This window comes from Aphelocoma coerulescens, chromosome 17 (assembly GCF_041296385.1).
Source record: "Aphelocoma coerulescens isolate FSJ_1873_10779 chromosome 17, UR_Acoe_1.0, whole genome shotgun sequence".
NCBI lineage: Eukaryota > Metazoa > Chordata > Aves > Passeriformes > Corvidae > Aphelocoma > Aphelocoma coerulescens.
Genome location: NC_091030.1, coordinates 7,250,162 through 7,276,790, shown reverse-complemented (window position 1 = coordinate 7,276,790; position 26,629 = coordinate 7,250,162). Strand labels below are relative to the sequence as shown.

The following is a 26,629-nucleotide window of genomic DNA, read 5'->3' as shown; positions in this document are numbered from 1 at the left end:
CATCTGCAGCGTTTACTGGTTTCATGTCACATTCCAAATTTAGAGATAAGTCAGAAGTGACAGCAGCTACTTCATAAAATCAATCCAAAGGCAATACTACAATAACCTGGAAGTACAGGAATGCTGCTGTCCAAGAAGGCTGCTGGTATCCTGCTGGATGGTCCCTGTGCCTGGTGCCTGCTACTGTGTTCAAACCACCTTTGTGACAAATGCCTGCAGTTGGGAAGAAACTTCAGTTAGATTTCTTCAAGGGAATCAGACACTGAATAAGTTAAAAGAAATTTAATTATGGTAGATGAAAGAAGGAACTGCCATTGCTTTATCAAAACTGCCAGGACTAAAATCTTTATTTCAAGTATGGTGAGGTGCACAAAGTGAGGTCTTCCACAAGGTGAATTCTTAATTACTGCTGTTAGTCACACAGTTTGGTACCTAAACCAACAATAATACCTGTTTTTTATTATTAATAGCCCAATATTCATCTTCCTGGTGAGAAGAATCTTCTAATGGAGGATCCAGGCTTTGGTATCCAGCAGTGCCCAAGTCTTGTTCTCAGACAAAGCATTTTTCCTTCCTCAGTTTCGAGAGTGTGGCATCCACCAGGGTCAGAATCTCCTGCAGGGAAATGGGAAGATTATTTGTGTGTCAAGTAGAAGATTACCTTGTTGCTCCACTTATTTTTGTAGTTGTTTATTAATAAAAACAATGTGTCTAACATGGGTCTTTAAAGTGGCTGCTGTTGTTACAAGAGGAGAGGGAGCTTTCTCCTCCTCTGTGATTATTTTTTTCTGCACTACCCTGTGGCTGCAGTGTTGCTTAAAGTGGTGCAGGCAATGCCTGCAGGAAACCCTGGAGAACAGTTTGTAACTGTCTTTGAAACCAATTCTATAAACACATAACTAACATCAGCAAAATTAAGACTAGTTTTACTGGCTTGATGAACAAACCTAATTATTGGTTTCTTGCCAGCAAGCCATTGCAAAAGAATCATTAGTGTAACACATTAAATAGCTCTGATAACTTGACTGGTTTTTTCCTTTTTTCAATGTGACTACTTGGTGAAATTTAATGTATGTTAAATCTTCCCACAAACTGTCAGAAAGTTTTTGTTGGTTTTTTGTTTATTTTGTTAATGATGCCACTTCCAAACCAAAAATAAATTGGATGTAATGTACTTATGGCTTTATTCCTGTAAACTTTAGCCTGGTTTAGCATGAAGACTGTAGTAAATTAATGTCATGTTGCAAGAACATAGGTTTTTTTTAAATTTCAGCATAACCAACAAGAAAAAAGAACTTTCAACCACTAGTTCTCAGTTAGAACTATGCTTACAAACTCACTCTTCACTCCACATGCAGCTAATTCTCTAAATCTCTGCACTATGATCAAAATCCATCACCAGAAATAATATACTAAGCACCCCCTCTTTATTATCACAGAGACTTCTCCATACCGTGCTAAATGGAAACTGGAGTTTTATTTCAGACAGCAGCTTTTCCATTTTCTGGGACCTCATATCCAGCATAACCTCATCTGCAGTGTCAATGAACAGGATAATTTATGGTTAAAGCACAACTGCCAATGGAGCAGGAGCTAAAGGAGCACAGGGAGAGGGCAGAGCTACACAAGGAGAAGGCAAGGTAAGATGAAGTGAAAATCTTTTACCACCAGAGTGGCATTTATTTGGAACAAGTGGAGTGAATTCTCAGGAGGATGAATTGGAACTTCCTCAGACACAAAGAAAGTCTTTTGTTAGAACAACTACCATGTCCCTGAGCAGCTGCTGCTGTGGTTTTACTGATTTTGGGGTTGGGATAGAGGAGGAGATTCAGCAAGTAACAGCACCAGCCATCTCACCATACTGAACCATCTCATTGATCAGCAGGCACAGAGCTTCTGCCACCCCTGGCTCATCGAAGTGAAGATGATACTCATCTTTGATCAGCTCTATTCCACTGCCTTTTGAGTCCAGGAGAATTGCCAAAGCTGCAGTTTCTGCAAGGAGGACAAACACTGCTGGGCTCATTGTAGCTGCAGACTGCATGATCTGCTTCCCATCCCATCCCCTCCCCAGCTGGCACGTGTCATGTTTTCAGGAAGTTGTGCCCATTATTTCCAGTCTTCCTAAAAGCTATTCTGAAGCATTTGGGAACAAGAAGAAGACCAGATATGCAGCTGACACTGTCATGCAGGGCAGAAGTGATTTTAATGATTGTTTTCATATTGATTGAGCTGATTTGTAATGAATAAAACTAGAATTGCAGGATGTTACCTGACAGCCTCACAAGGCTGGCTAATGCCAGGCAGCCATTCTTCACCAGCACTGCTCTTTCTGGGTTCATCCTGAGTGCATCCAACAAAAGTGTTGCTGTGGGTTCACAGTCACTGTCCCTTACACAATCTTTAAAGAAAATAAACTTTAAAAACACACAGAAAACCCCAAAATCAATGTCCTCCAAGCCAAAAGAATAAAGAGTCCTGAATACTCAACTTACTCTGCTGATGGGGAATAGAAATGAGATTGCTGAGGGTGTTTTGCTCAGCTTTTCCCAGTGGATCGATGCCACAAGGGCAGGCAGAAGGTAAATGTGACAATATTCTGGTGTAAGACAGTACTACTGCAATGATGGGTTCCCTAAGTGCACCTGATAATGAAAGAGATGATTTCTTTTTTAACATGAAATATTGTTCCAAATCAACCAAGCAAATTGGCTGCCCACCAGTGCAGTCCCCATCAGCAGTATCTGGTGATTTAATTGCTGCCGTTGATCACAAATGGCTCCATTAGGGAGTCACAGAGCGAGGGCAGGGAAGAGTGACCAAGAGAAGATGCAAATTCCTAACTCTGCTGCCATCTGCAGAGCCTCCTCCAGCTCAGCAGCCTGGACTGCAGGGCTCACCACGGACACACAGAGCTTTTCCATGCCCAAGGGACAAGGAGACTGGGAACACACACCTTGGAGTGACAGTGCCCACAGAGCCGAGCAGGCAGACTCTGCAACGACTCCGTTCTGGAGGTGTTTCTGAAGGACTGCAGAGGTGACAGGGACAGCACTTTCCAGCACTGCTTGGTCTCCATTATTCTCTGAATTACCTTAACAGAAAGGAAATGCATCAGGCAGAGTTATTTAATCAAGTGATAATATCATTGTATGTCAAATTCTGTCAGTAAAACCTTAATGGGTGTTGGCATTGGAATAATACAACATTGCTTTAGTCTGGAGGGCAGCAGAGGGAAGGAATCAAAAATGTACAGAACCAGACCAAATGCTACAGGACTAATGAATAATTCTGTTTCTTGGAGAAAGCTGAACTTCTGCAGGAACTTGTGTTCTTTGCCATTTAAATTATGCAGAGGGATCACAGCAAGAAACCTCCAGAAATAACCACAGTTTTGACAGAATCCGGGCTGCAGGATGGAGATTCCCATAAATCCAACGGGTGATTTGTTGTACAGAGGGAATAAAACACACCAAGTGCAACTGTGCACAGTCTGTGCTTCCAGCCTTCCTTGATGATCAGAACACCACACACCTCTACAAGAACACGTCACAGAAACAAATCAGTAAATATAAAATCAGGTCACATCTTGGCCTGAATGGCAAAAATTTGGCTTTGACACCTTATCACATAAAGGGCTGCTAAAAATCTGCATTAATTTTTATTTTTATCTAATTTAATCACTTTGTGATTTAACAGATCACAAAGTGATTCTAGCAGTGCTGTGGAAACAACTCTCCAGAATCACAAAATCACAGACTGGTTTGGGTTGGAAGGAACCTTAAAGATCATCTCATTGCAGTTCCCTGCCAACAAGAATGGGAGAAAACTCCAATCCCAGCGACAGGAATGTCTGAACTCAGTTAGGCACAATACCTGCTGCCCTTCAGTCACATGAGTGCAGGCACAATACTTGCTGTGTTCTACTTACCACTCACAGCCAGGCTCCAGAGAACGGCACAGCAAGAGAAGCAGATCTTGTCATTATGAAGAAAACGTCTTAAAATTGACAGAAGGTCTGGAATGATTCCAGCTTTCCTGAGATTCTCCGCAGCTACTTCTGAAAACCACAGAAATTCTATAGAACCTGGTATTTTTGTCCCACTCACTGGCCTCGAAACAGGCAGCGCTAAACGTATTTAAACTGAGAGAACAAACCGGTAACATGAGCCCATCAGCTGGACAAAAGAAAGCAAGAGCACAGACCGAATTCTTTAACAAGATGCACTTAACACAGCTGATCCTTTCAAATGGATGTCTGCCCATCCTTTTTCCTCACAGGCTTTGAGCTCACCGAGCAGGAAAGGAACCGAGAGGGTGTAAATTACAATTTTTCACCTGTTTCCATTTTAAGGATTCAAACCAAGAATTAGGAATTAGGAAACGCTGGATAAAAATAGTTTGGTCTCACACATGACTCTTTGTAATAATTTTTTTTAAGGTTACACCCTTGCTGCTAAATCCTTCTGTAACCATTTCTAAAAACAGTCTGATGACTGTTGAACTGACACTGAAAACAACTAAAAATACTATGAATATTTAGCAATTACAAGTTCAGAAGGAAACAAAGCAGAAGAACTAGGTAGAATGGTTTCCATTCATCATGGCACAGTCCAAAACAGAATTCAGGTTCTATGCCCTCATTATCTCAAGCAATACTATTTGCAGAGTTTGTACTTGTTTCCAAACCAAGAGGAAATACAGAATTGTATCAATTCGAGGAGTCCTGTAAGTCCCTGAAGCCTCAGCATTGTATATCATACTTTCAGGGGTGTTCTCTTATCAATGTCTGGTCAATCTTATCAGTATTACCACTATTAAACTAATACATGCCCACAGACATCCACAACTCTCAGTGAAGCCACCATTTCTGCATTGTATCTTGGATTTGTTTCAGAAAGTAAAAATAAATTAATATTCCCCAAAGAATGAGCAAGGTGACCCACCACTGGCTGAAACCATCATCAATAATGTGCAGAGTGATGACAGGAACTCTTCATTCTCAGAGTGTTTTCTCACTGTGTCTAACAGGCAGCTGGCCACACATTCATCCAGGGCCATCATCACCCCCTGTTCCAGAGCTGTCACCACAAACATTGGAATAGAACAAAGATTTCAGTGGGTTTGAATGAAATCTGAACCCTCCTGCCCTGCTGTCAGCATAGCAAAACATTCAATTAACAGCACTTCTTCACATAAAATAAGCAAAAGTTACTTTAAACTTTCATTTTCTGCAAGTCAATTCTTCGTATTTTTAAGCTTGTGTCATTATCAGGTGGTTTTGGGGTAAATTGCCATGAAAGTGACAGCAGGGACCACACAGGACACCCAAAACCACTTCTATGGTTTAAAATGTAAATACCAAAACAATGAGAGTGTAATTTATGCACTCTGGTAACACCCTACATAATATGAAAACAAACTTGGTTGGACAAGATCAGTATCTATATTTAAAATTAAGTCTTAACACACAATTCCTGTATGCCAGTCCTGAAGGAAGGCCACAAGAATCCAGAAAGCTTCTTAACTTCTTTTAGTTCTTTACATTCATCCCCTAAAATCATTACTGAACCCATTATCTGCTCCATTAATCTTTACACGACCCAGCAGAAGGAGGAAGTCTTGTAATTGTACCTTGACTAAGAATTTCAAGCAATAAAGTGCAGCCTTCTACTTGTAAGTGCAGAGAATCTATGTGAATCTTCATGGCACGAGTGATCACTTCTGTGCATTTTAGCAGACAGGGGAATGCTGTGGGGAAAAGAAATTGTTTGAGACGAGGTTCTTGAATCAAAGAGAACAAAACAGAGTGGATTTTTTCCATCTGTGTGGAAAATGTCTCCTATTAAAGACAGCTGAAGGCTGTGCCAGCCAAGTGTAGGCAACACTGGAATGCAGCAAGTGCTGGGGTGCAGGGAATGCCAAGCCATGCAGTTCAGAATCTGCAGAAGAAAGTGTTTCACCCCAACTCCTATTTCCAGGAACACTTGGAGCTTTCAGAATACCCCATACAGCTACTCAGTGTACCCACAAATATGTGATAAAATGATGAGGAAAACTGGATGGTTTTTAGGGGTCCATTTTGAGCACTTGTGAAGCTGAGAGCATCACTCAGTCATGGTGCAGAAGTGCCAAACAAGCCAGATGTGAGCACAGCCTCGTTTTGCTGTCACCAGGACTGGATGAGAATCCCACAGATTCATTTTGTTATTTACAACCAAAGCCCACTGGATTACCAAGTAAAGCTTTCTTAAGTTGAAGATAAAGGTAAGTCTAATGAAAAACCAAATTATTCTTTTTCTTTATCAATTAAAGCTATGAATAACCCTAAGTTTTAACATCATAAGCCGATCCCAGCACTAAAGTGCTGTCAAAGGACAGAGCATTTTATAACTGATTTAACACAGTGCTTTGAACTATTAACCTTGATCTGAAAGTTTCATTTGAAAAATGTGCAGTTTCTGGGAGAAAATAGACAGCTTTCACCCTCACAGCTTTGCAAGACACACAGGAATTAGCCAGGTGAAGCTTCCTTTTGCTCTGCCAGCCTTGCAGCCCCAGGAATTACCCCCAAGTCATTTCAGGACTTGTGGAAATCACCTTCCTCAAATGTCAGTCTGTTGCCAATTCAAATATCACTATTTTTTTTTCCAGTGCCCATTTTTCTTATCCAGTAAAACACCTCTGCTGGTTAACAAAAGCATGTACAGAACAAGAACCAACACAATCCTATCAGCTACTGGCCTGGAGAAATAGGAAGAGAGGAATTTCATTCTCATTTATTGACATTAGAAATGTTTTCCTCTTCCTATTATCTCAAAGTGTAAGGAAGGAGCAGAATAAATAAATAAATAAATTGATCAAATAGTGCCTTACCACTTTTATCCTTTACAAAGCTGGCAAGGTGCTGAATGCCTTTAGCCTGGACTTCTTCAATATCCCAGGAAGCCTGCATGAAGTCTAAGAAACCAAGGAAATTCTTCTAACCATTCCACACAAACACAAAGCACTCCAGTTGTCTCTGTTCTGTGCTAGATGTGAATTCATATGCATGAAAATAATGAAATTTGGGATTGTTGAAAAGGGACTGTTGATTGTTTTCCTTCAACTCATCGAACATTTCACTATTACAAAGTGTGATGATTCACAATGTATTTAGCATTTTATATATATATATATATTTGGGGACCTGTTGGAATATTAAATCACAGCAGGAACAGGAGCTTTAAATGCATTATTCCAATAGACTTTTCAGATTAAAAGAACATCTTCCTTTACTTAGAAGGAAAATAATGGAGCAGGTCCTTTGTGGCATAAATTGGCAAATACATTACAATGCAAACAAAGTAAGTGGAGCTCCCAAATCTTCTGAGGAATGACCTCTGACCCTGCTTAACTTTTGCAGTAGGAATGGCTGAGAATCTTAGGAGTTTAGAGAAAAGGCTCTATAGTGATCCTTGCTCCAAAGAGGATTCCATTTTATTTCAGGTAAAATGAGTGTCCAAGAATTTATTTCCAGGTAGAATACATCCTGACTGGAAGGGTCTATTTCCTATGAAAATCACCTTGACATTAATCTTATTCTCCTTATTACCTAGAACACTTTCAACTCCTCCCTGAAAGAGCACATCTGTTACTATGGGAGACACAGACTTCTTCAGTTTTATTGAGGTGTCACCAGCAAAAGTCAGGCATTTCCCAATAAATGGAACAGTGACCAGATCCCTAGAATTTTGAGAGACAAAAGCAGCACCAGTAAGTTAGAACTGGTAAGGTAAAAAAGAATATCTACTGGCATTGTTTAATTTTTATATAAAAAAATCTAATATTACTTCTAGACTAGATTATTTTTGGCAGAACTTAAAACAATTTACTTCAAAACAACTAATGAAAGAGCTCACACTGTACAAGCCACACTTAGGTGTCAAGTTCAGGCTCATAAAGTTGTGTATAACATGAATTTATAATATAACTGCAAAAAGGGACACCTGTGCACATCAGTGTCCACTCTGAATGAACATCAAGTCTTTAATAACTCAATTTGTTGAGGCAGGAGGATAAGCAATGTTAACTCAACCCTTTCCAACAGCAGCTAACATTCCCAGTTTGTGTGTGTAGGAGGGGTTTAGGACAAAATCAATAAAGGGAATGCAGCCAGAGCTCACCTTGCTGTGGGTCTCATGCTGGGCTCAATCTGTAGCATCATCAGTAAAATTGGAAAGAAAGGCAAATAGCTGCTTTCTCCATCCTGCATCAGTGTCAGGACTCCCTCAAGGCAGCTGCTGTCCCCTCTGATATCCTGCAGTAAGGAAGTTATCTCTTCTGCCTGGGAAGAGCACAGTGCCAGAGAGCTCTCACAAATTCATTTGCAGATATCCTGGTGAGCCCAGGACCCTTTAAATCCCTTATAAATCACTCTTACACACATTCAGAACAAAGCAGCTCATCATATCAAGGAGGACACAGCCCAGAGACCAGATGTCAGATTTCTCACTAAAAGAAAACCCAAATGTTTCTGGAGCCATCCAAGACTTGCTGTCTGTAGAAACAAGAATCACATGGTGACATTGCTGGCATTGTGCTTCCAAAGACCACAAAACACACTGTAAACTAAAGGACAATTTTCTGAGATGTTTCTGAGTATAAAGCTAAAAGAGATTCCAACTGTTTTGGTTGCAGAGCTCAGAGTCACAGACAGATCCATAATTTTCACTTGTGAACACAATTAATGCTGCAGACAACTGCCTGTGAAAATCCTATTTAGAAGACAAATAATCTAATGCAGAGAAAGGAGAGGGAAGATAACTTTTTCCTAATTTCTCTCCGAGGACTAAAAACATCCACCACAACCAAATCTTCTAGAAATACAATAGGAAAAAACAAGTATCTACCTTTTTCCACTCTTATTCTCCACTTCAGCTCATCTTTCATAAGTGTTTCAGTACTGAAGTCACTAAGCATGAAGGATGCTCCACCAGTCACAAGGATGTTTGATGGCTTGAGATTTCTGCAACACAAATATTTTCTGTCAGCCTGTGAAATTAGAGTCTAATGACATATAATTACAAATCCCCTGCATCTTTAGCCCTCAGAAGGGTTAGGTTGGTTTTTGTGGTGGGTTTTTGGGGGGGGGGGAGAATTGGTTTGGACATTTTTTGTTTGTGTTTTGTTGGGATTTTTTTTAATATTCAAGTGATAATCAACCAAAATACAATTATTTTCTTCTTTAAATGCTTTAAAATTTGTGCTTGTGATACAAATTGATCTGAGCATGGAATGGAAGGGCTGTCTCTTATTCAGATACACAAAGTAAACTTTGTCCATCACAGCCACCAAAATGTGAGCATTTACAGAGATGGGAAATTTTTAACATTCAAAAAAACAAGAGCTAATACCTCAGTCAAATGAATATTCCAGACAAAACTCAGGAAATAGGTAACTTCAGAAGTAAAAGAAAACTAATCTAAAGTCTGGAATTTCTACTCCCTACTTCTCCTCTTGGAACAGTAAAAATCCCTGCCTCTGAGCACTGTGCTGAACCAACACTGCAAAGAACAAGGGCCTGTCAGACAAAGAGAACGAGATTTCTGCTCACCTGTGCCAAATATTTTGTTTGTGTATGTAAAACAAAGCATCCACCATCTGTCCCAGGAACTTCTGAACCACCTGTGGAGAGGAATAGACATGAAAGTGTAACACAAAGACTGTAACTTTCAAACTGCTTTCAGAAGAGAGTTTCCAAAACCACCCTCCTGTGCTTTGAAAACTTTAGGGAGGATTTTCAGAAAGAAGGAATACCATAAAAGCAACAAGTCTTTCAGTTCAAACAGGTGCCTCTTCTGTACTTTTTACCATGTCTGTTATCTTTTCTGACTTCTGCCTCTTTTCCTCGATTAGACCTGAAAGATCTCCTTGCCCTGAGTGCTGCATTACCAGGCAGAGGAACAGAGATGAGACCTGTAATAAAACATTACAGCAAAATTGCTTAATTGTTTGCAGGTAAGAAAGACAAAACCAAACTGGTGGGTGTGATGTTCACAGTACAGAAGGGTTCTGAGATGATTATTCCCTCACAGAAGAGATAATATTTAATTTCTTTCATTTAAAATACAGCATGCTCATTGTTTTAGCAAATAAAACAAACCACACTATCAAGCATCTTATCTGAAGCTGTATGGGATTATTCAAATCAATTATACATCCACAAAATCATCAAAGATTCTGTTGAAGCACTGAAGAAAACCTGCAAATAAATAAGTCAAGGCTTTCAGCTTCTTATGATCCCCTATAGAAAGGTTTTCATGCAGGCATGAAAATCAGAATTGCACACTAATTCCCATCAGAATCTGGGAGTCTGCCATGTGATGGATTCCAACAAATACATATTCACATCTTTTTAGTGTGCTCATTCAGGAGTCAGAAAAAACCAGGCTCGTTTGAAACCAAATAACCTTCTTTTTTAGCATCTCACCCCAATGACCCCAAATTTAAATCTGTGAATATGCTTATGTGCCTAGAACATAAGCCACACATTCCAGTTTAACCAATCCTGTTCCATTCTCACCTCGTTATTCCAAGTCACAAACAATTCCTTGTAAGTACAGATGTGTGAATGGCGGAGTTTTAGCAAATCCATTGCCTGCATAGCATAAAAAAAATAGAGAGCTTTCTATAGCAGTCCTTCCCTTTAACAGGACCTTAAATAACACCCTAAGCCAGTTCCTGACTTGTTCATGTCACATTTCTCATAAAACTTCTCCAAAGTGCCAGCTCTGTTAAATATTTGCATCCACAAATGTGGAAAGAAGGAAAATATTTTACTCAGACTCTACTCAGTGCTGCAACAGCCTTGACAGAGCCAAGGATATAAACTGATCCACAGGGGGATGATGTGTGAACAACCCCCTTCTTCAGTTCCTACCATCCAAACCTGAAAACACATCTTAGAATACAAGTCAGGACGATTTTTCAAGTGCAGCCACTATTTCCTGTAACCTCCATGCAAGCTTGAGCCTCAGCAAATATAATGACACAAGAGATTTTTACCTCCTTGACGGTGGTTTCCGTGTAGGGCTCTAACAAATCCTAATCACTTCAGCAAATTTGCTGATTATGTGGAAGATAAAAAGAATTCAAGTTACTCTCCTATAGTTGTGTTTGTGGCTGTGCAGACACAACAGAAAAACTAAAAAGAGCCACACTCCCAGATAGCACAACTGCATTTATTTCAATAGATCTATTTCAATATTTATTTCAACTGAAAAATTGGATCAAGTTTTACTGGTAATGCCACGTTTGGTACTGAAAGAGGTCACCTCTCTGACCAGGATAAAATATCTGCAGAGACATCTGTTGCCACTCTTTTCCAACTCCAGATGCTGTGTGTAGTGGGCACTGTGAGACTCATCCATCATGTGCTATTCCACATATTTCATTGCAACCATTTTTGGTATTTTAAGAGTATTTCTGATGCTTCTTACTCGAGGCATTGCAACAAGTTTGCACCAAAAAAACCCCAAAAGAGTGCAACAAAGAGAGAAAACCAGTCAAATCATTCACATTAAAGAAGTCCAACTCTGAGAAATGAGCATATCATTAAATATGTTCTCTGGACATTGAGTTATTAATAATAAACTAAAACAGACCAAGGTTCTCCTTCAGCTTAAAGGCCAAAAGCATGAGTTTTGCCTTGGCTTCACAAAACAAATAAAAACTCTAAGAAAGGACTATTCTCCAAGAAGAATTGTCCATTTGAATTTACATATCCAAAAATAACAACAATTAATACAAAATCCTGCCCTGAGCCCAGGCAGAGGGCAGAGAGCACACCCCACAAATAGTCCCTACCTGATTTACTTATTATTTACTCAGCTAATCCTTGTAGATAAAAGACTTGTTTCTATTAAGACTTTGGTCTTTGTAAGTGAAGTAGTAAAGAAAAGACTGCACCAATACCTCCTTCAAGGCCACATTTGCTTGGTGTTGGTCAATGCATTCAACCTGCACCATACAAAAGACAAGGATGAGACTGTAACAGGAACACAGGGGAACTTCAAGCCAGAACACTGTTGTCAAGGTGACTGGACTGGAAATTCTGTGTGAGGTGACACAAATTTTCAATGCCAGCTCAAATCTGTAATGCTTGGGGCAGTTTTGGTGTCAGGAAACAGGTAAAACAGAGCAGTAAATGAGTGTGTGGCAGCCAGGGCTTCTCCCACACTGTCAGGGCTGCAGGGAGCTGAGGTGAGAACAGTGAGGGGACCTACCTAGGCTGCTGCCCTTTCCCCACTTTGAGCCTCAGCATAAACTGATCTGAATCTCCCATTTTGCCAAAAAGCAGCACAGTAACGAGCAAGCCTACTCTTTCACAGCAGCTGAGCTGCCCAGCCTGTGTCTCCTGTTACGATCATGGTGCCCCTGGAGATAACAAACATACCAAACTCTTGTTTTCCTAGCAACCACCTCCTCACCTGCTTTATTGCATATTTCTTCTGGACACTCTCGTCTGTTTTCAGCCGAGCTGCCAGCATCGTGCCCAGTGCCCCAGGCTGGAGCTGCTCCAGCACCTGCAGGCACAGGAGACCCCCAGAGCACCTGCTCAGCTAGGGCAGAACATCTGAGGCAAAACCCCCCTTCCACTCGCTTCCCCATAGAAACCTTCCACACAGGGAAGGCCTCCAGCTCCCCACGGCAGGACTAGGGGCACACCCACCTTCACCCCAACTCCTGACAGGAACACAGGCCTTCCCTTCCCTCCCCTTCAGGGCATCCCCTATGCTGAGAGCACCCCCAGGGCGATCCCCAGCCCCTCCAGGACCATGTAACCCCCCCAGGCCCACTCAACGCCCCCTCCCACGGTTGTGTGCTGCTTCCCCAGGGCCATGTACCCTCATAAACCCCTCCAGCACCACTTAAGCCGCTCAAAGCCACTTACAGCATGTCCCTAAAGGGACCTGTACCCACAGTTCCTGCCCAGGGAACATGCCCCTCCTCAGGGCCATGCACCCCACATTGACACCTCCAGCACCACCTACACCCCCACAACGCTGCAGCCGCCCGCTTATTGCCGAGCAGAGCCTAAGCCCGGCAGCAGCACCTCATATTTCTCCATGGCGGGGGCACAGCCTGGCCTCCCGCCGGGGACTGCGGGGCGGCAGCCCCGAAGGAATGAGAGACCCCCCTCACGCAGGAGCGGGGCCGGGGGCGCGGCCCCTTTAAGAGCGCTGAGGGGCGTGTCGGGGGCGTGTCCCGACGGGGAGGCCCCGCCCCCCGCGCGCCGGCGCGGCGGCGCCTTCAAGGCCCGGCCCGTCCGACGTGGCAGCGCCTGCACCGAGCGCGGCCCGGCCCCGCCACCGCCCCGCCCGCCCAGAGCCAGCCCGGGCCCCGCCATGGGCCACAACGACATTATGAACACCGCCGAGGACTTCGCCGACCAGGTGGGTGCCCGCTCGCCTTCCTCCCCGACGCCTGCCCGGCGGCCTTTGTGCGCCGGGGCCACGCTGAGGGGCCCGGCCGAGCCAGGCCGGGATGGCGGCGGGGTCGCTGCCGCCTCGGGGCCGCGCTGTGGCGGGGCGGGGGGTTTATGGACTTATAGAGTCGTGGAGTGGTTTGGGCTGGAAGGGATCCTAAAGATCGTCTCCTTCCAACCCGTGCCATGAGCAGGGACACCTTCCACTATCCCAGGGTGCTTCAAGCCCTGTCCAAGTGGCCTTGGGCACTTTCAGGGATGGAGCAGCCACAGCTTCTCTGGGTTACCTGTGCCAGGGCCTTACCACCTCCACAGGGGGAATTTCTTCCCAATATCCGACCTAAATTTCCCCTCTTTCGATTTGTGCCCATTCTACTTTGCCTTCTCACTACATGTTCTTGGAGGTAGTCCGTCTGTGTCTTTCCTGTAAGTTTCCTGTAAGTTACCTCCGAGGGGACCCCGGGCCCGGCTCCCACCGCCGCAGGCCCAGTGGCCGCCCGTGCCCTCGAGTGAGCGCCCGAGCCTCTGGTACAGCGAGTTCTCCTTGGGGACAGGGCTTCTCCCAGGAGGGATTAAGTGGAAGGAGAGCAGGAGCCGCCAGGCTGGTGAGTAGGGCACGGAGGGGTGTGGGGAACCAGTGTGAGCTGGCAGGGACGGGACAGTGACCGGGTTATCCAACCTGGTAGGGTTAGATGGGATATTAGGGAGAAATTCTTCCCTGTGAGGGGGGTGAGGCCTCGGCACAGGGTGCCCAGAGAAGCTGTGGCTGCCCCTGGATCCCTGGAAGTGTCCAAGGCCAGGCTGGATGGAGCTGGGAGCAACCTGGGACAGTGAAAGGTTTCTCTGCCCATGTCAGGGGCTTGGAACGAGATGAGCTTTAGGGTCTTTCCAACCCAAACCATTCTGTGGTTTCATGAAACCCTGACCCACGTCTGGAAGCCCAAACTGGAAAAGGTTAGCCAGCACTGTGGTGCTGTGCTCAGGATTGGGGCAAAAGGAAAGCAAACAAGCTGATGTTGTTTTGTAAACCTTCTTACGTTTATTTCAGTGGAGGCCCGAGTGATTTCTCTCTTAAATAGAAGTTTGTGATCTCTTACAATGTGTGACAACAGGAATATTTTGAGTGTAAGTAGTTGCTCTGCTGGGGATGGTGCTGCAAAGATCTTCACAGTCATGGTGATTCATCTAATCGACAATAAGAGGCAGCGAGTAATCATATTCAGCAAATTGGCTGGAAAATCTGATTCTGCCTGGTTCTACAACTGCTGTGATTTAGTGTGAGTTGTGTGGTGCACGATAAAACGTCACAGCTCTGAGGGGGCTGTGCTGCCTCTGTCTTTCACTGATTTCACTGGGAAAACCTGTTCTGCACTTCCTCCCCACCCCCAGATGGAAGAAGGAAGACTTGATTTAGAGACAGAGCTTCTTGTGGTGTGTGGAATACTCAGTTTAAGGGATGTCTGGATTATCTTGGTCATTCTCTATTTACCTCGTCCTCTTGCTCCTTTTAGAGGAGAAAGTAAACCATCACTGCAGTGTTCACATTACTTGCCAAAATTTGCAACGCTCGTCCTGACCTTTTTATAACACCTCTCTGTTTATTCCTGTGGGGTTATTTCTAGATGTCCTTAACACCCCTTTTTTCACTCTGCTGAAAGCTCTTTTGTCCAGCTTAAACGTAGTTTACCTCCTCCTGAAGTGAGTTTTAAGTGAGACAAATCTACTTGTGCTTGGCCACATCCTGTTTAAAGAGGAGTCTTGCCTTTAGCTGCAGAATTTGGAGTTTTGCTGCTCTTACCATCAGATTGCAAAACAATTTTTAGGGTGTTCTGAGTAATAACTCCTGTGTTAATTCTGCCTCGTAGCTCAGTCAGAACCTTCGAGTACTGTCTGTGCTGCTAAAGCTCAGTGTCACACCAATGTAGGAGTGAAACACTAACCTTTGGTATATATTGTGAAGTTAACACTTGGCATTACACGAGCTGTTAGTTCATCTTGGATTTACAAAAGTACTTGGAACATTTGGACTGAAATTGTGTTGAAACTCCCCTGGTGGAGGCTGGACAATGGCTGTTCTGGGAGCTGAATGCATTCTCAGTGATGTTCTTGCTTTTTCCACTCTCTGTACTAGTGCTCAACACATAATGAGTCTTAATTTCTGTAGAATAAAAACCCTGTGGGAGAATGTTATAGCTAATTCCACGGCTTATCAGGAAATCCTGAATGTCTCTTACAAAAGCAAGAATAATCTGTTCCTTAAATTCAAACAGTAACGCTTAGCTTTTCTCAGATACTGTAATTTCCCTTTGAATTAGCAAATTATGCCCTAGATGCCAAGATACTCAGCAGTAATAAGTGGCTCTTAATCCAGAGGTGAACTAGTGCACTGTCTTACAGGCAGCTAAGCTTGCCAGACAGCCAGTTGTCAGTGAAAGGGCTTGTCCTACTTCTCCCAAGGCTACATTCCCCTTTTCTCTCTCACCATTGAACTGGGGAGCTGAACTGGTAGGAAAAAAAAATTGAGGATTTCTGGTTTTTTTTCACTTGGTTCAGTTATCTCTGTGTTTAGGTCGAGTGAGGAGCAGTACTGGGGATGGGATTGCTGGTAATAGGCTGCTCTGAGCTGTAAGGAATTCCCAAGGACTGCAGTGGAGGAGACATTGTAACACCAGCCCAATGTTGTTAATTAAATAATTTACACGCTCAGAAATTAAGCCCATTTTTAGTGATTTTTGTTAAACTATTACATGGCAACCCCTTCAGTGCAGCCATCATGTACTGAAAATAGCTGTATCTGGGGCCTGCATGGAGAGTTTAGGACTGTCTTTCCTTTGTAATCCCTTCCTAAGAAGGAGCAGATCTCAGGCAACTTTCCTAATGTCTGTAATAATCTTTAGGAATAAATCCTTAGGAATGTGGGTGCTTGGTATTTCTGCTGTTCAAAAAAAAAAAGATTCACGGACAAAAATGCAAGGAGACTATTGAGTCATTGTACAGTAGTGAGAGGGCTGCAGGGGAGAGCCAGACTGGAGGGGGTTATTTAATTTTCCAAGATAAATGCTGATGTATCTTGTCCAGATAAATCTGATACAGAATCACAGAACCATTTGGGTTGGGAGGGACCTTAAAAGCCCATCTTGTTCCAGCCCCTGCTGTGAGCAGGGACACCTTCCACTATCCCAGGTTGCTCCAAGCCCTGTCCAGCCTGGCCTTGGACACTTCCAGGGATGAGTCAGCCACAGCTGCTCTGGGCACCCTGTGCCACGGCCTCACCCCCCTCACAGGGAAGAATTTCTCCCTAATACTTAGCTTGCATTTCCCCTCTTTCAGTTTGAACCCTTTATTTCTTGTCCTTAATATCCTATTTTGCAGAAAATGGGAGAAGAAAACATTTCATTGTTAATCTGAACTTTGTCTGTTATATTAAAATAACTGAATTTAGAAATGTTCTCTAGAGCTTGGTCGTGACAGTGCACTGATTGTTTATCATTATCAGCCAAATAGCCTGTTCTGGTTAGGCTGGGGAAAAATCTTCCCATGAACAGTGATAATAAAATGCAATAAGTTACTAAAAGTACCACTGAAAAGGTTTCATTAATAAATAGCCTTTTGGGAAAGGGAATTGGTATAAAGCACACTTCAGAAGGGAAAAGCTTTGAGATATCTTCCTGCAATTAAAAACTTGATTAATATTGCTGGCAATGCTCTCGTGGGTCAGAGCCCTCTTCCTGCCTTTGGAAATAAATGGAAAAGCCTGTTCCCAGTTTTTACAGCACTTTGTAGGCATTGGGCTAATGAATGTAATGGCTGTTGCTGTCCCTGTGATTTTTGGGTGGGATCTCTTTGAGTGAATATATCCAGGTTGGTGAAAGGAAGTGATTTTTCTCTCTGCCATTGGATTGAGCATCCTCTTCCAGGTAAGATCAGTGGTGTTCCAGGCTGCTGGAGGTATTTGTTCTCCCAGAACCAAGCAATCCCTTAAAAGTATACAAGATATTTTGGATATGCCTTATCAGAAGCTCTAGACTAATAATGCTGTGCAGCTCAGGAGGGTTTCTGTGTAGATGAGCAATGTGCTGTTCCTCACCATGGTCAGAACTTCCCTGATCCAGGAATACACAGGAAAAGGCTTCTGTGCTTGGGCAGGACATACCTGCAAAAATTCCCAACTCATGTCCATTTATTGGACTTAAAATACCTGTAATTGTATCATTGTATATACACTTTTATCAGAGTGGACTTCTGGCAAATTTGAAACTATTAGAGGTGGGGTCAAAATGAATCACTTTATTGCCTCTTTCTTGGTCAGTTTTTATGGGTTTGAATATTTCAGTCCTCCTTTAGAAAAATGGGGGGTTGAGCAGAGCTTTAATTATGGGATCCCTGGATCTTGTACATCCTTGGTTGTTAAACTTAAAGGAGCCTTTAAATCTATCTTTGCCTTTCTAATCCCATTAGAGGGGGAAGTGGCAATACAAAGCCCCTCTGGCATATGTCAGTAACGTGGCTGCCAACACAGAACCAGCTGTTCTTCTTTAAAATAGTTTTATTTAGCATTCTCTTGTCTTTTCTCACAATGTTTCACCTCTTCCAAGGATGTGTGGAGAGCACTTGATGCAAAGCCCAGAGCAGAAAAGGCCATGCAGTTATTTGATATCATGAGTTTAATGCTGCTGCCTCCATCAGTGCAAACAGTTTGGATTTGGATGTGTTGTGCTCAGTGCAGGGTGTGTTTCAGGTCCCCTTCCTTAGCTGCAGATACTGAACTGCAGCCACCAAGTTTGCCATGTGTGCCCCTTTATCTATCTGTGTGAATCTTAAAGGAAGTGGGCTCAGGATGCAGCTTTTGAGCCACATGGTGCTTGTGCAGGGACCAACCCAGGGTGACTGGTGCTATTCATTCAGTCCCACTGCTGCAGCTCTCATGTTTCTTGTAATTTATTCCACCTTTAGTTAAATTACTTGAGTGATTTACACCCAGATCCTCTAATTGTAAAATCACTTGATGCCTGTTACAATCTCTTCCTGTAGTTGTGGTGTAGCTGTTTTCCTTTCTCTCTGGATCTCCTGGTTCCTTTGGCTTGGATTTTTGTTCCCACAGGCTGTTTCTGAAGCTTATTTGAGCTTGCTGTGTACAGGAGGTTCAACTTGAGTGCAGCTCCAGGAGCTGTGGGTGTCCAGGGATGATGTGTGTGCCATGAGGTTGCTTAGTGCTGGAGCTGCCGTAGGCTGCAGCCTCTCTGACTTGTCTGGAGCCCATTGGATGTGTGCACTCGTGTTTAATGGCCAGTGTTAAATTGCCTCTGTATGCCAAGAGAACAGGTAAATGTTAAGTGTCTTCTTGGATACTTCACCTGGGCTGTTCACGGTTGTTTGGTTCCAGGGGAGAGGAAAATGAGGTCAGCACCCATGACCCACTTCAAAACAGCAAAGATGGGGCTTGGAGGAAGATACACTCTACTATTTGTTGCTTTTTTCAGCCTTTCCACAGCAGTGTTTTTATCCTTTCCTTACAGATTCCCAGCACTTGTCTTCTTTCATTTCTTTCTAGACCAAAGTTGCTTGTTCTGTATCTTACAAATGACTTCTGGCTTGTAAGAACTTCATTCTTAGTATTCCTCAGCAAGTTTCCTCAACCTCACAGTGAAACCCAGGAGGGAGGAAAGCTGTAAACCAAGATGTGTGTCTCATTCAGTGAGTGACAAAGATCAGAAATTCTCTTCTGACTCATTCATCCAACTGTTGACATGGCTGAAAAAAGCCTGAAGTGGCAGCCTGGAGGCAGAGTACAGCTGCACTTAAAATGCACTTGATTAAGGTGAATTTTGACCCTTAGACTCTGGATACAGGCAGTACAACAGTGCAGTTTGTTCCAATATTAACTATTTAATTGACTATTAAGCATGTTTGCTGACTTTTTTCTTGTGCTAATCTATAGTTGCACAGTGAGTTAGGCTTGTCATTTGCGTAGTCTTTAGTATTGACTGACTGCTGCTGGCAGGAATAAACTGTCAGAAATGGCTTTTGTCTCCTTCCTGGTGGAAGTCCCAATTAAGTAATAACCACTGCTGCCCAGACAAGAAAACACTTGTCCTAACCCAGTGGCAGTAAGTTTTCCTGTGCACCCCACAGCCCTATAGAACATGACCCTCTAGACTCTGTTTGGAAGTTCTGTATTTGTTTCTTTAATTATTGTAATTGCAAAGCAGACTGCCCCAGAAGCCTGCAGGATGAAGGGGGCCCAGATACATCTTCCATTCCCCAAAGCTAAAGCTCAGCATCTGTTGCATGATGATATCATTTCCTTTTAACCACTGCACTGAACTGTGGCTGTAAATGTCTGTTTCCTTTCTGCAGAGGATGCTCCTTTTATTGGAAGTAAAAACCTGCCTGGAGGATAGAGGGTGCAATTCCATGCAGTGGTCATGTAGATCTAAGATCTGCTGCTGCTGTTTTTCTGAGCTGTTGGAGGGAAGAAGCTTGGCAAAAAATTGTGTAATGTTTTCTAATTAGTACAGAACTTGTTTTTTATGAGCCTGGCTCCCTGAATCCGGGTTGTTCCAGGGTGGTGAGTGCTGGAATACGTGGGTGGGAGCAGGATTGCCCTTTCAGCTCCTGGCTATCTGATAGTTGAGCTGTAACATGAAACCCTGAGATAGAGAAACTAAAACCAAGGTCAGCCTTCCTTAGCAAGAGCTCCATCAAAGTACAGTTCCTGTTACACAGGAATGTGCTGCTGGATTCTGCTTGTTTCCAAGCTCTAGTCCAATGGAGAATGACAGGTTTCCTCTGCTGCTCCCAGTGGGTGAAGAAGTATTTCCTTAAATCCAAGTCCCAGTTTCTCTCCAAATGTTGGTGACTGTGAGTGCATGAGAACTGCTGACCTCAGTCTGCAGAGAGCAGGGCTCTGTTATCCCTGCAGTATCCCTTTTCCTGCCTTCCCTGCTAATGCCGTGTGTGCCCGTGCAGTTCCTGAGGGTGACCAAGCAGTACCTGCCCCACGTGGCCCGGCTGTGCCTGATCAGCACCTTCCTGGAGGATGGCATCCGCATGTGGTTCCAGTGGAGTGAACAGAGGGACTACATCGATGGCACGTGGAACTGTGGCTACTTCCTGGCCTCCATCTTTGTGTTCCTAAACCTCTTCGGGCAGCTGAGTAAGTGGCTCTGGGGCTGTTCAGGTGCATGGCAGAGCACTCCAGCGTGGCTGCAGCCCTGGCTCATGCAGGCACTGTGAATCGTGGCAGAGTGGGATGCCTCACTGATTTCCTAATAGCCCCTGACAGCTCAGAACTGATAGTACTACATGGGCTGAATGAAAAGAACTGTGAATTGACTTGCTCCAGCCTTTCCTGGAAGCAGTTGTGGAGTTTCTTGTGACACACTGCCTCTGAGTCAGAGGTGCCAAGAATCCATCAGGACAATCTGGTTTCAGTTCTGTACATGCATCCATAAATCCAAACCACACCCAGAGTTCTCTAAATTAAATACTCATGTTTTCTTAAATGGGGCAATGTTGAGACTTTCTAAGCCTCCTGTTTTTATGGGCATTCATCTCCCTGGCAAAGTCTTACCCTGGGGTGAGTGCACTTAAGCCTGAGTGAGGTGCTTGTGTCAGAAATTTTTCCAAAGCCTAGGAATCAAAATAATCCCAGAAGGGAGTGCTCTGCTATATGTGTGCTGGGTGGGCTCAGGGTATCAGAAATTGAGAGAGTTAAAATCCTTTTCTGTTTATATTATGTCCCTGATTTACTGTTCCTGATTGCCAATTTTTAAACTTGTGTCTGGATTTAGGTTTTTTGCCCTCACTATTTTGTGTAGAGGGTCACCTTAATTTAATGCCAGTCCTCGTGTCAAAGTGACAAAGGTTGTCAGTGCTTTTTGATGGAAGACTTGAGAAAGGTTTTGGGTTTTATCCTCTCAGGGAAAAACAACATGATGGCCCTAACAGTTACCTCATGAAAGAAAAAAAAAAAAGGAAAATCCAAGTTAGCATTCCTGCAGCAGCTTTTCCAACTGTAACTGTGTTCAATTTCCCCACCTCAGGTGGCTGTATCCTGGTGCTGAGTAGGAACTTTGTGCAATATGCCTGCTTTGGACTGTTTGGAATTATAGCATTACAGGTGGGAGGCTTAAATCTTCATCCCTTCTAAACTGTCCTTTTCAAATCCCTCTTAGTCCCAGTATTCCCAGCATGTTTAAATATAACTTGGAACCCTGGAATTTTTCTCCACCCTGGCCTAGTGCCAGTCCTTGATGGCATTGAACTATTTTGCTGCTTCTGTTCTCCTGATGTGCCCAATAGATGTAATTGCAATTAGTCAGCTTGGAGACATTCATTCAATACTTGACCTTGACCAATTTAGCAGAAGTAACTGGCAATTTACCTGGATGTCAGTTAATGAGCCAAATGTGGAACTTGCAGTTGCTGTGGCCTTCAGCTGTGTTCCCACCACAAAGGATCCTAGCTAGTAGCATCCTTCCCCTACCAAACCAGGGCATTTTGGGGCCCTAAAGCACAAATCAAATTCTGGCTTCCATTCCCTGTTTTATGCAGACTCACTGGAGCATGCTGATGTAACCTACCTTGGTTCCCTCCCTATATTGTGTTTATAATTGAATTCTGCTATGGCTGATACAGACTTGAGATTATAACAGAAATTCAGAACTTCAGTGTCATTTCTGTGGTGTTTTAACCTGTTTTATTCTTTGCCTAGACTATTGCATACAGCATTCTGTGGGACCTGAAGTTCTTGATGAGGTATGCCTGCTTCTGGAAGTTTTTATGGAAACAGAATGAAAACTGACACATGGTGGCAGAGGAAATGATAGTTGTATATAGTGTTTACTAGAAAGATTTTTACAAATGATGCATTTACATTAAACAAGAAATGACAGCACTTGAAAAATCAGGAGAGTCTGTGTTGAACTGTAGACAGCAGGCTCAGGAAGGGAAAGACTAATCCTAACCCACTAGGATTCAAGTGCTTTTGCTGCTAACCTGGCTGAGAGCTCATCCAGCTGTCTACACTGGGTCAGAGTTGCTTTTATTCCCTAAGTGCCTAAGTAGCAACTCTGCTTCTGCATGACTGAAGCCATTTTCTGAGAAAACTACAGCATGCAGTCTCTGGAGTGGTTTCTGAGATTTTAAACCTCGTAACACCTTCCCTAAGGACAAGACAAGATTATAAACTTGAGTTTTCCTGTCAGGCCCTGAGTGATGGTGTGCTGTTGCCTTTGCACCCCTCTGAGGGGAGGACAGCACAACAGCTACACTCTGGGCTTACTACAGCCCTGTCAATGTGTAACTTTTTAGCAGTGCTGCTGCTCTGTTTTCTCAAAGCAACCTCTGAACTACTTTGGCATATATGGCTAAACCTGAGGTACAGAATAACTTTAACACAACTAAATCTGTGTTGTAACAGCCACTGGAGCAACTCTACCTGAGTGGTGGGTGCTGGACTTCCCTGGAAGGCTGTGTTCCCACAGATCGTTGGTGTGCTCAGTGCTGCTGGGGCTGGGAAGTCTTAACACAGACGAACACATGCCAGAGTGCAGAGCAAGTCACTCCTCACTCTCACTCAGATCCTTATTAAAATTGTCAGATAAGATTTTACAGATATAGAAGAGTGCAAGCTGTACTAAACTGCTTTTCCTTTTTTTTTTTTTTTTTTTTTTTCTCCTTTTTCCCCATTTCTGTAGGAATCTTGCCCTTGGGGGAGGCTTGCTGCTGCTTCTGGCTGAGTCCCGCTCGGAGGGGAAGAGCATGTTTGCTGGTGTCCCCACCATGAGGGAGAGCTCCCCAAGGCAGTACATGCAGCTGGGGGGGCGTGTGCTGCTCGTCCTCATGTTCATGACCCTGCTACACTTTGATATGGACTTCTTTTCTGTAAGTATCCCAGCATTAAAGTATGAGTTGAGCATCTAGAATGTAGTAGCAGTGCCCAGATGGCCTGCAGGATCTGCTCAATGCTTATTGAAATCTATAAGTAAAATGAATACTTTAAAAAATATTAATAGGTTGTCTGTGCCGTGACAACTGAACTTATCCAAGCTCTGCTCTGATGTTGGTGTATCTATTTAAGAACTGTGTAAGTAAATGACTTTTTTCATGGCTTTTCCCCTTGCAGATTCTGCAGAACATTGTGGGCACAGCCCTGATTATCTTGGTGGCAATCGGCTTCAAGACTAAGCTGGCTGCCTTGACTCTGGTCATCTGGCTGTTTGGCATCAACATCTACTTCAATGCCTTCTGGACCGTCCCAGTCTACAAGCCCATGCACGACTTCCTCAAATACGATTTCTTCCAGACCACGTCTGTCATCGGAGGGCTCCTCCTCGTGGTTGCACTGGGTCCCGGCGGAGTCTCCATGGATGAGAAGAAAAAAGAGTGGTAACAGGAATAGCAACACTTCTTGGGACATACTGTACTAAGTCCAGAACTGATTCTCTATGGATTCAACAAAAACTGCCAGCATTTTACACGTACATGCCCCCTTCCTATAAAAGGCACAGATGTTTTGAATTTTATTTACTGTGGCACCAGTAATACAATAGATAAAACCCTATTTCTTCAAGGAATGTTGCCTAGGCTTATTCTAACTTCCTAGATTTGGAACTAACCCAAGGAGCCTGCATTTTGCTGATGCTTCAGTGAATTGCAGTAGAAAGTTGCTGTCTGGAATGTCAGCAATGTCTTAAAATTTGCAGAAAGGTGAGCAGATACAGCTGGATCATTCAGTGTGCTGTTGGGTTGTAGCTATAACTAAAAAAGTGGATCCTCTTTCTTGCCCTCATAAAAACTGTCTTGTGCATAACGAGTTCCATTGCTGGTTATAGCATTGCTTATCGAGGTGGAAAGCAGCATCTAAGAAAATCACTGTTATTTTGCTGCTCAGAGGCCTGGAATTCTCTTTTGTTTAACAGGGAGAGGTCTTTCCTGCTCCTGAACAGAAGGCAAAAAAAAACCCTGAAAGTAGTTGTACCCCTTTCTGGGTAAGAAAAGGGGGAGGGTTTTCTAACATGTCCCAGTTCTGCCCTTAAGGGAACAAGAGAGAACCCTGTATTAATCATGAATCCTATACTGCTAATCAGATTTAAAGGAAGTGGGGGAGATAATCCTGAAGAGACAGAATGGTAGATTCTGTGAAAATTCTGTGCCAAAAGAATTCTTTATTCTACATTCTTTCCCCAAAGTTGCCCCTCCTGAATTCCCAAGAAGGGAGCCAAGTTGTGCTGCAGATTCCATAATAAAAGCTCCTTTCTGCTATTAACCAGCTTCCATCCATATATGCCCCAAATTCGTATTTGAATTGCAGGTTATTGGTGAAAATGTCTTGAGAATTACAGAAATTCCCCTTTTCTGTGCACTCAGTACTTGCCAGATGAGAGCAGTCAATCTCCTGATCTGTAGTCTTTGCTTCTTAGATTCACTTCTGTCAGTCTCTTGGCTGTAAAAGTCCCAGCTGACTGAAGAGCTGGGGTGCTGAGCTCTCCAGGACAGCCCCTTCTGTGCCATCTCAGACCACCCAGAGCTGTGCAGGGAGGAAATGTGGAAGTGGCCCCCGTTCCCAACTCTGCACACGGTTATAGCTGAGGAATGTGAGTGCAAAGCCTGGGCAGTGGAGAAGCAGCCAGGGATGGACCTTCCACAGGAGGAACTCGTGAGGGTGAGCAGAGGAAGGCCCTGTTTGGCCTCTCAGTGCCACGACTTCTGTGCCACGACCATGCTTAGTGCTGCTCAGAGGAGATGTTTTGTCCTCTCTTAGTCAGCTTGGTGTGAACCTGTTCCACTAGATAGTGGAGGAATTCTAGACAGCATGAGCCCTACCAACTTCCTACCATTACACTGATTCCTTGCACTGTTGTCTCCCCTGAGGAAGATGCTCAGCTCTTTGTTCAAGGAGGAATGCAGGTGAACATCTCCAGTGGGAGCTGTTTAGGGTCTCCTGATAAGAACACTCGCCTGGACAGTTCAGTTAAACGGTTGCTTTTTAGCAGAGAAAACTGGGCTGAAAGAACTAATGAAAAATAGAAGAGCACTGTTGAAAGTTAAACCAGTGATTTCATCATCCTAAGGGGATAATAGCCTCTGTAAGGGCAAGCTGTGCTGCTGCTGCTGGAGGAAGCCAGTTGCTGTCCCAGAATAGTTAGGGTTGGAAGGGACCTCTGGAGATCATCTAGTCTAACTCTCATGTCCAGATTGATGGGAGGCGAATTCAGCATTAAGGTCAGGTCACTGATGGCTTGCTTTCCAAGGAAGTTTTGCAAGAGAAGGGTTCCCTGTGCCTGACTCTTCCTGGCTAGACAAACTGGTCCTTTCAGTCACAGATCTGCAGCACAGGAGCCTTTCACTGTTTCACTGCAGGTCTTACAACGGTTCTAGACTGATCAGGCAGCCATTCCCAGATACCTGAACTGCTGTTGATGTTCATAGTATTTATAAATTACAGAAACTACTCCTGCAAGTAGCCCCTTGTCTTTCTCAACTTCCTTGTGTCCTGTCTACCTAAGGAGCTGGATGACAGACTAGTCTGAAGAAAACTGACAAGTTTCCTCCGTGAAAATCAAGTCCCCTTTCCAACACAAGACCCTAGAAAAAGAACTGATGCTGTCCCCTGCAGCAGGAATACTTCAGTATTCCAGGGGCACAGTTAGGTGGAGGGCATTATCAGATACTTCTAGGCAGCACAATGTGCAGACTTACTAACTGTGAGTCCTGATGCAGAAGATTCTGGTTTCCTACCTACACTGCTGTACTTGTGCATCTCCCAGAAATCCAGTGACCTCTCCCCGTGGCTGAGAAGCTCTCACAAGCAGGATGTCAGCTACCAATTGGCTCTGCAAAGTGTTCTGGAATTCATTCTGAATATATTTTTGCTTTCTATGTGGAAAAAAAAAAGAAATAAGTATAAATTCTCATTTTATGCTGTATTTTGTACCTTAGTTGTGTTTGAAAATGTTTTGATTTTTGAAAACAATCAAAATAAAACAATGGCATCTTTGTATCCACTTGGCGTGTGTGGCTGGTACTGCTCCACTGCCGAGCTGCTGTGCTTTCCTGCCTATCAAAAACCAGCTTTCTGTAAAAACCTGAGCTGCCTGGACTTGACTGCAGCAGACATCCTTCCCTTGCTGTGAGGCTGGCTTGAAGCTCTTGGAA

General features: G+C 43.7%; 2 protein-coding genes across 8 annotated transcripts; one reads left to right on the top strand and one right to left on the bottom strand.

The window, feature by feature from the left end:
• Window positions 1-471: 471 nt before the first annotated feature.
• STKLD1 (serine/threonine kinase like domain containing 1) lies at window positions 472-13,175 on the bottom strand. 6 transcript variants are annotated; one of them, XM_069031518.1, is made up of 19 exons: window positions 12,935-13,175; window positions 12,471-12,566; window positions 11,956-12,000; window positions 10,565-10,639; window positions 9,853-9,957; window positions 9,596-9,666; window positions 8,892-9,007; window positions 8,427-8,539; window positions 8,166-8,326; window positions 7,595-7,725; window positions 6,877-6,960; window positions 5,635-5,751; window positions 4,947-5,081; window positions 3,932-4,060; window positions 2,957-3,094; window positions 2,273-2,401; window positions 1,858-1,995; window positions 1,454-1,533; window positions 472-615 (listed from the first exon to the last, which is right to left on the bottom strand). In XM_069031518.1, exons 2-19 carry the CDS (start codon window positions 12,528-12,530, stop codon window positions 553-555), a joined length of 1,890 nt encoding a protein of 629 aa, XP_068887619.1. In that variant the 5' UTR covers window positions 12,531-12,566; window positions 12,935-13,175; the 3' UTR covers window positions 472-552. The 6 variants fall into 6 exon arrangements, with proteins under 6 accessions (XP_068887619.1, XP_068887617.1, XP_068887618.1 ...); XM_069031516.1 differs by having other exon boundaries at window positions 13,097-13,175; XM_069031517.1 differs by having other exon boundaries at window positions 8,166-8,299; window positions 13,097-13,175.
• A 124-nt stretch (window positions 13,176-13,299) lies between these two features.
• Window positions 13,300-26,474, top strand: SURF4 (surfeit 4). Of its 2 annotated transcripts, XM_069031809.1 has the most exons (7): window positions 13,353-13,436; window positions 14,517-14,593; window positions 20,438-20,624; window positions 21,514-21,590; window positions 22,185-22,228; window positions 23,170-23,356; window positions 23,598-24,843. In XM_069031809.1, exons 2-7 carry the CDS (start codon window positions 14,567-14,569, stop codon window positions 23,862-23,864), a joined length of 789 nt encoding a protein of 262 aa, XP_068887910.1. In that variant the 5' UTR covers window positions 13,353-13,436; window positions 14,517-14,566; the 3' UTR covers window positions 23,865-24,843. The 2 variants fall into 2 exon arrangements, with proteins under 2 accessions (XP_068887909.1, XP_068887910.1); XM_069031808.1 differs by lacking the exon at window positions 14,517-14,593 and having other exon boundaries at window positions 13,300-13,436; window positions 23,598-26,474.
• The last annotated feature ends 155 nt before the right edge of the window (window positions 26,475-26,629 follow it).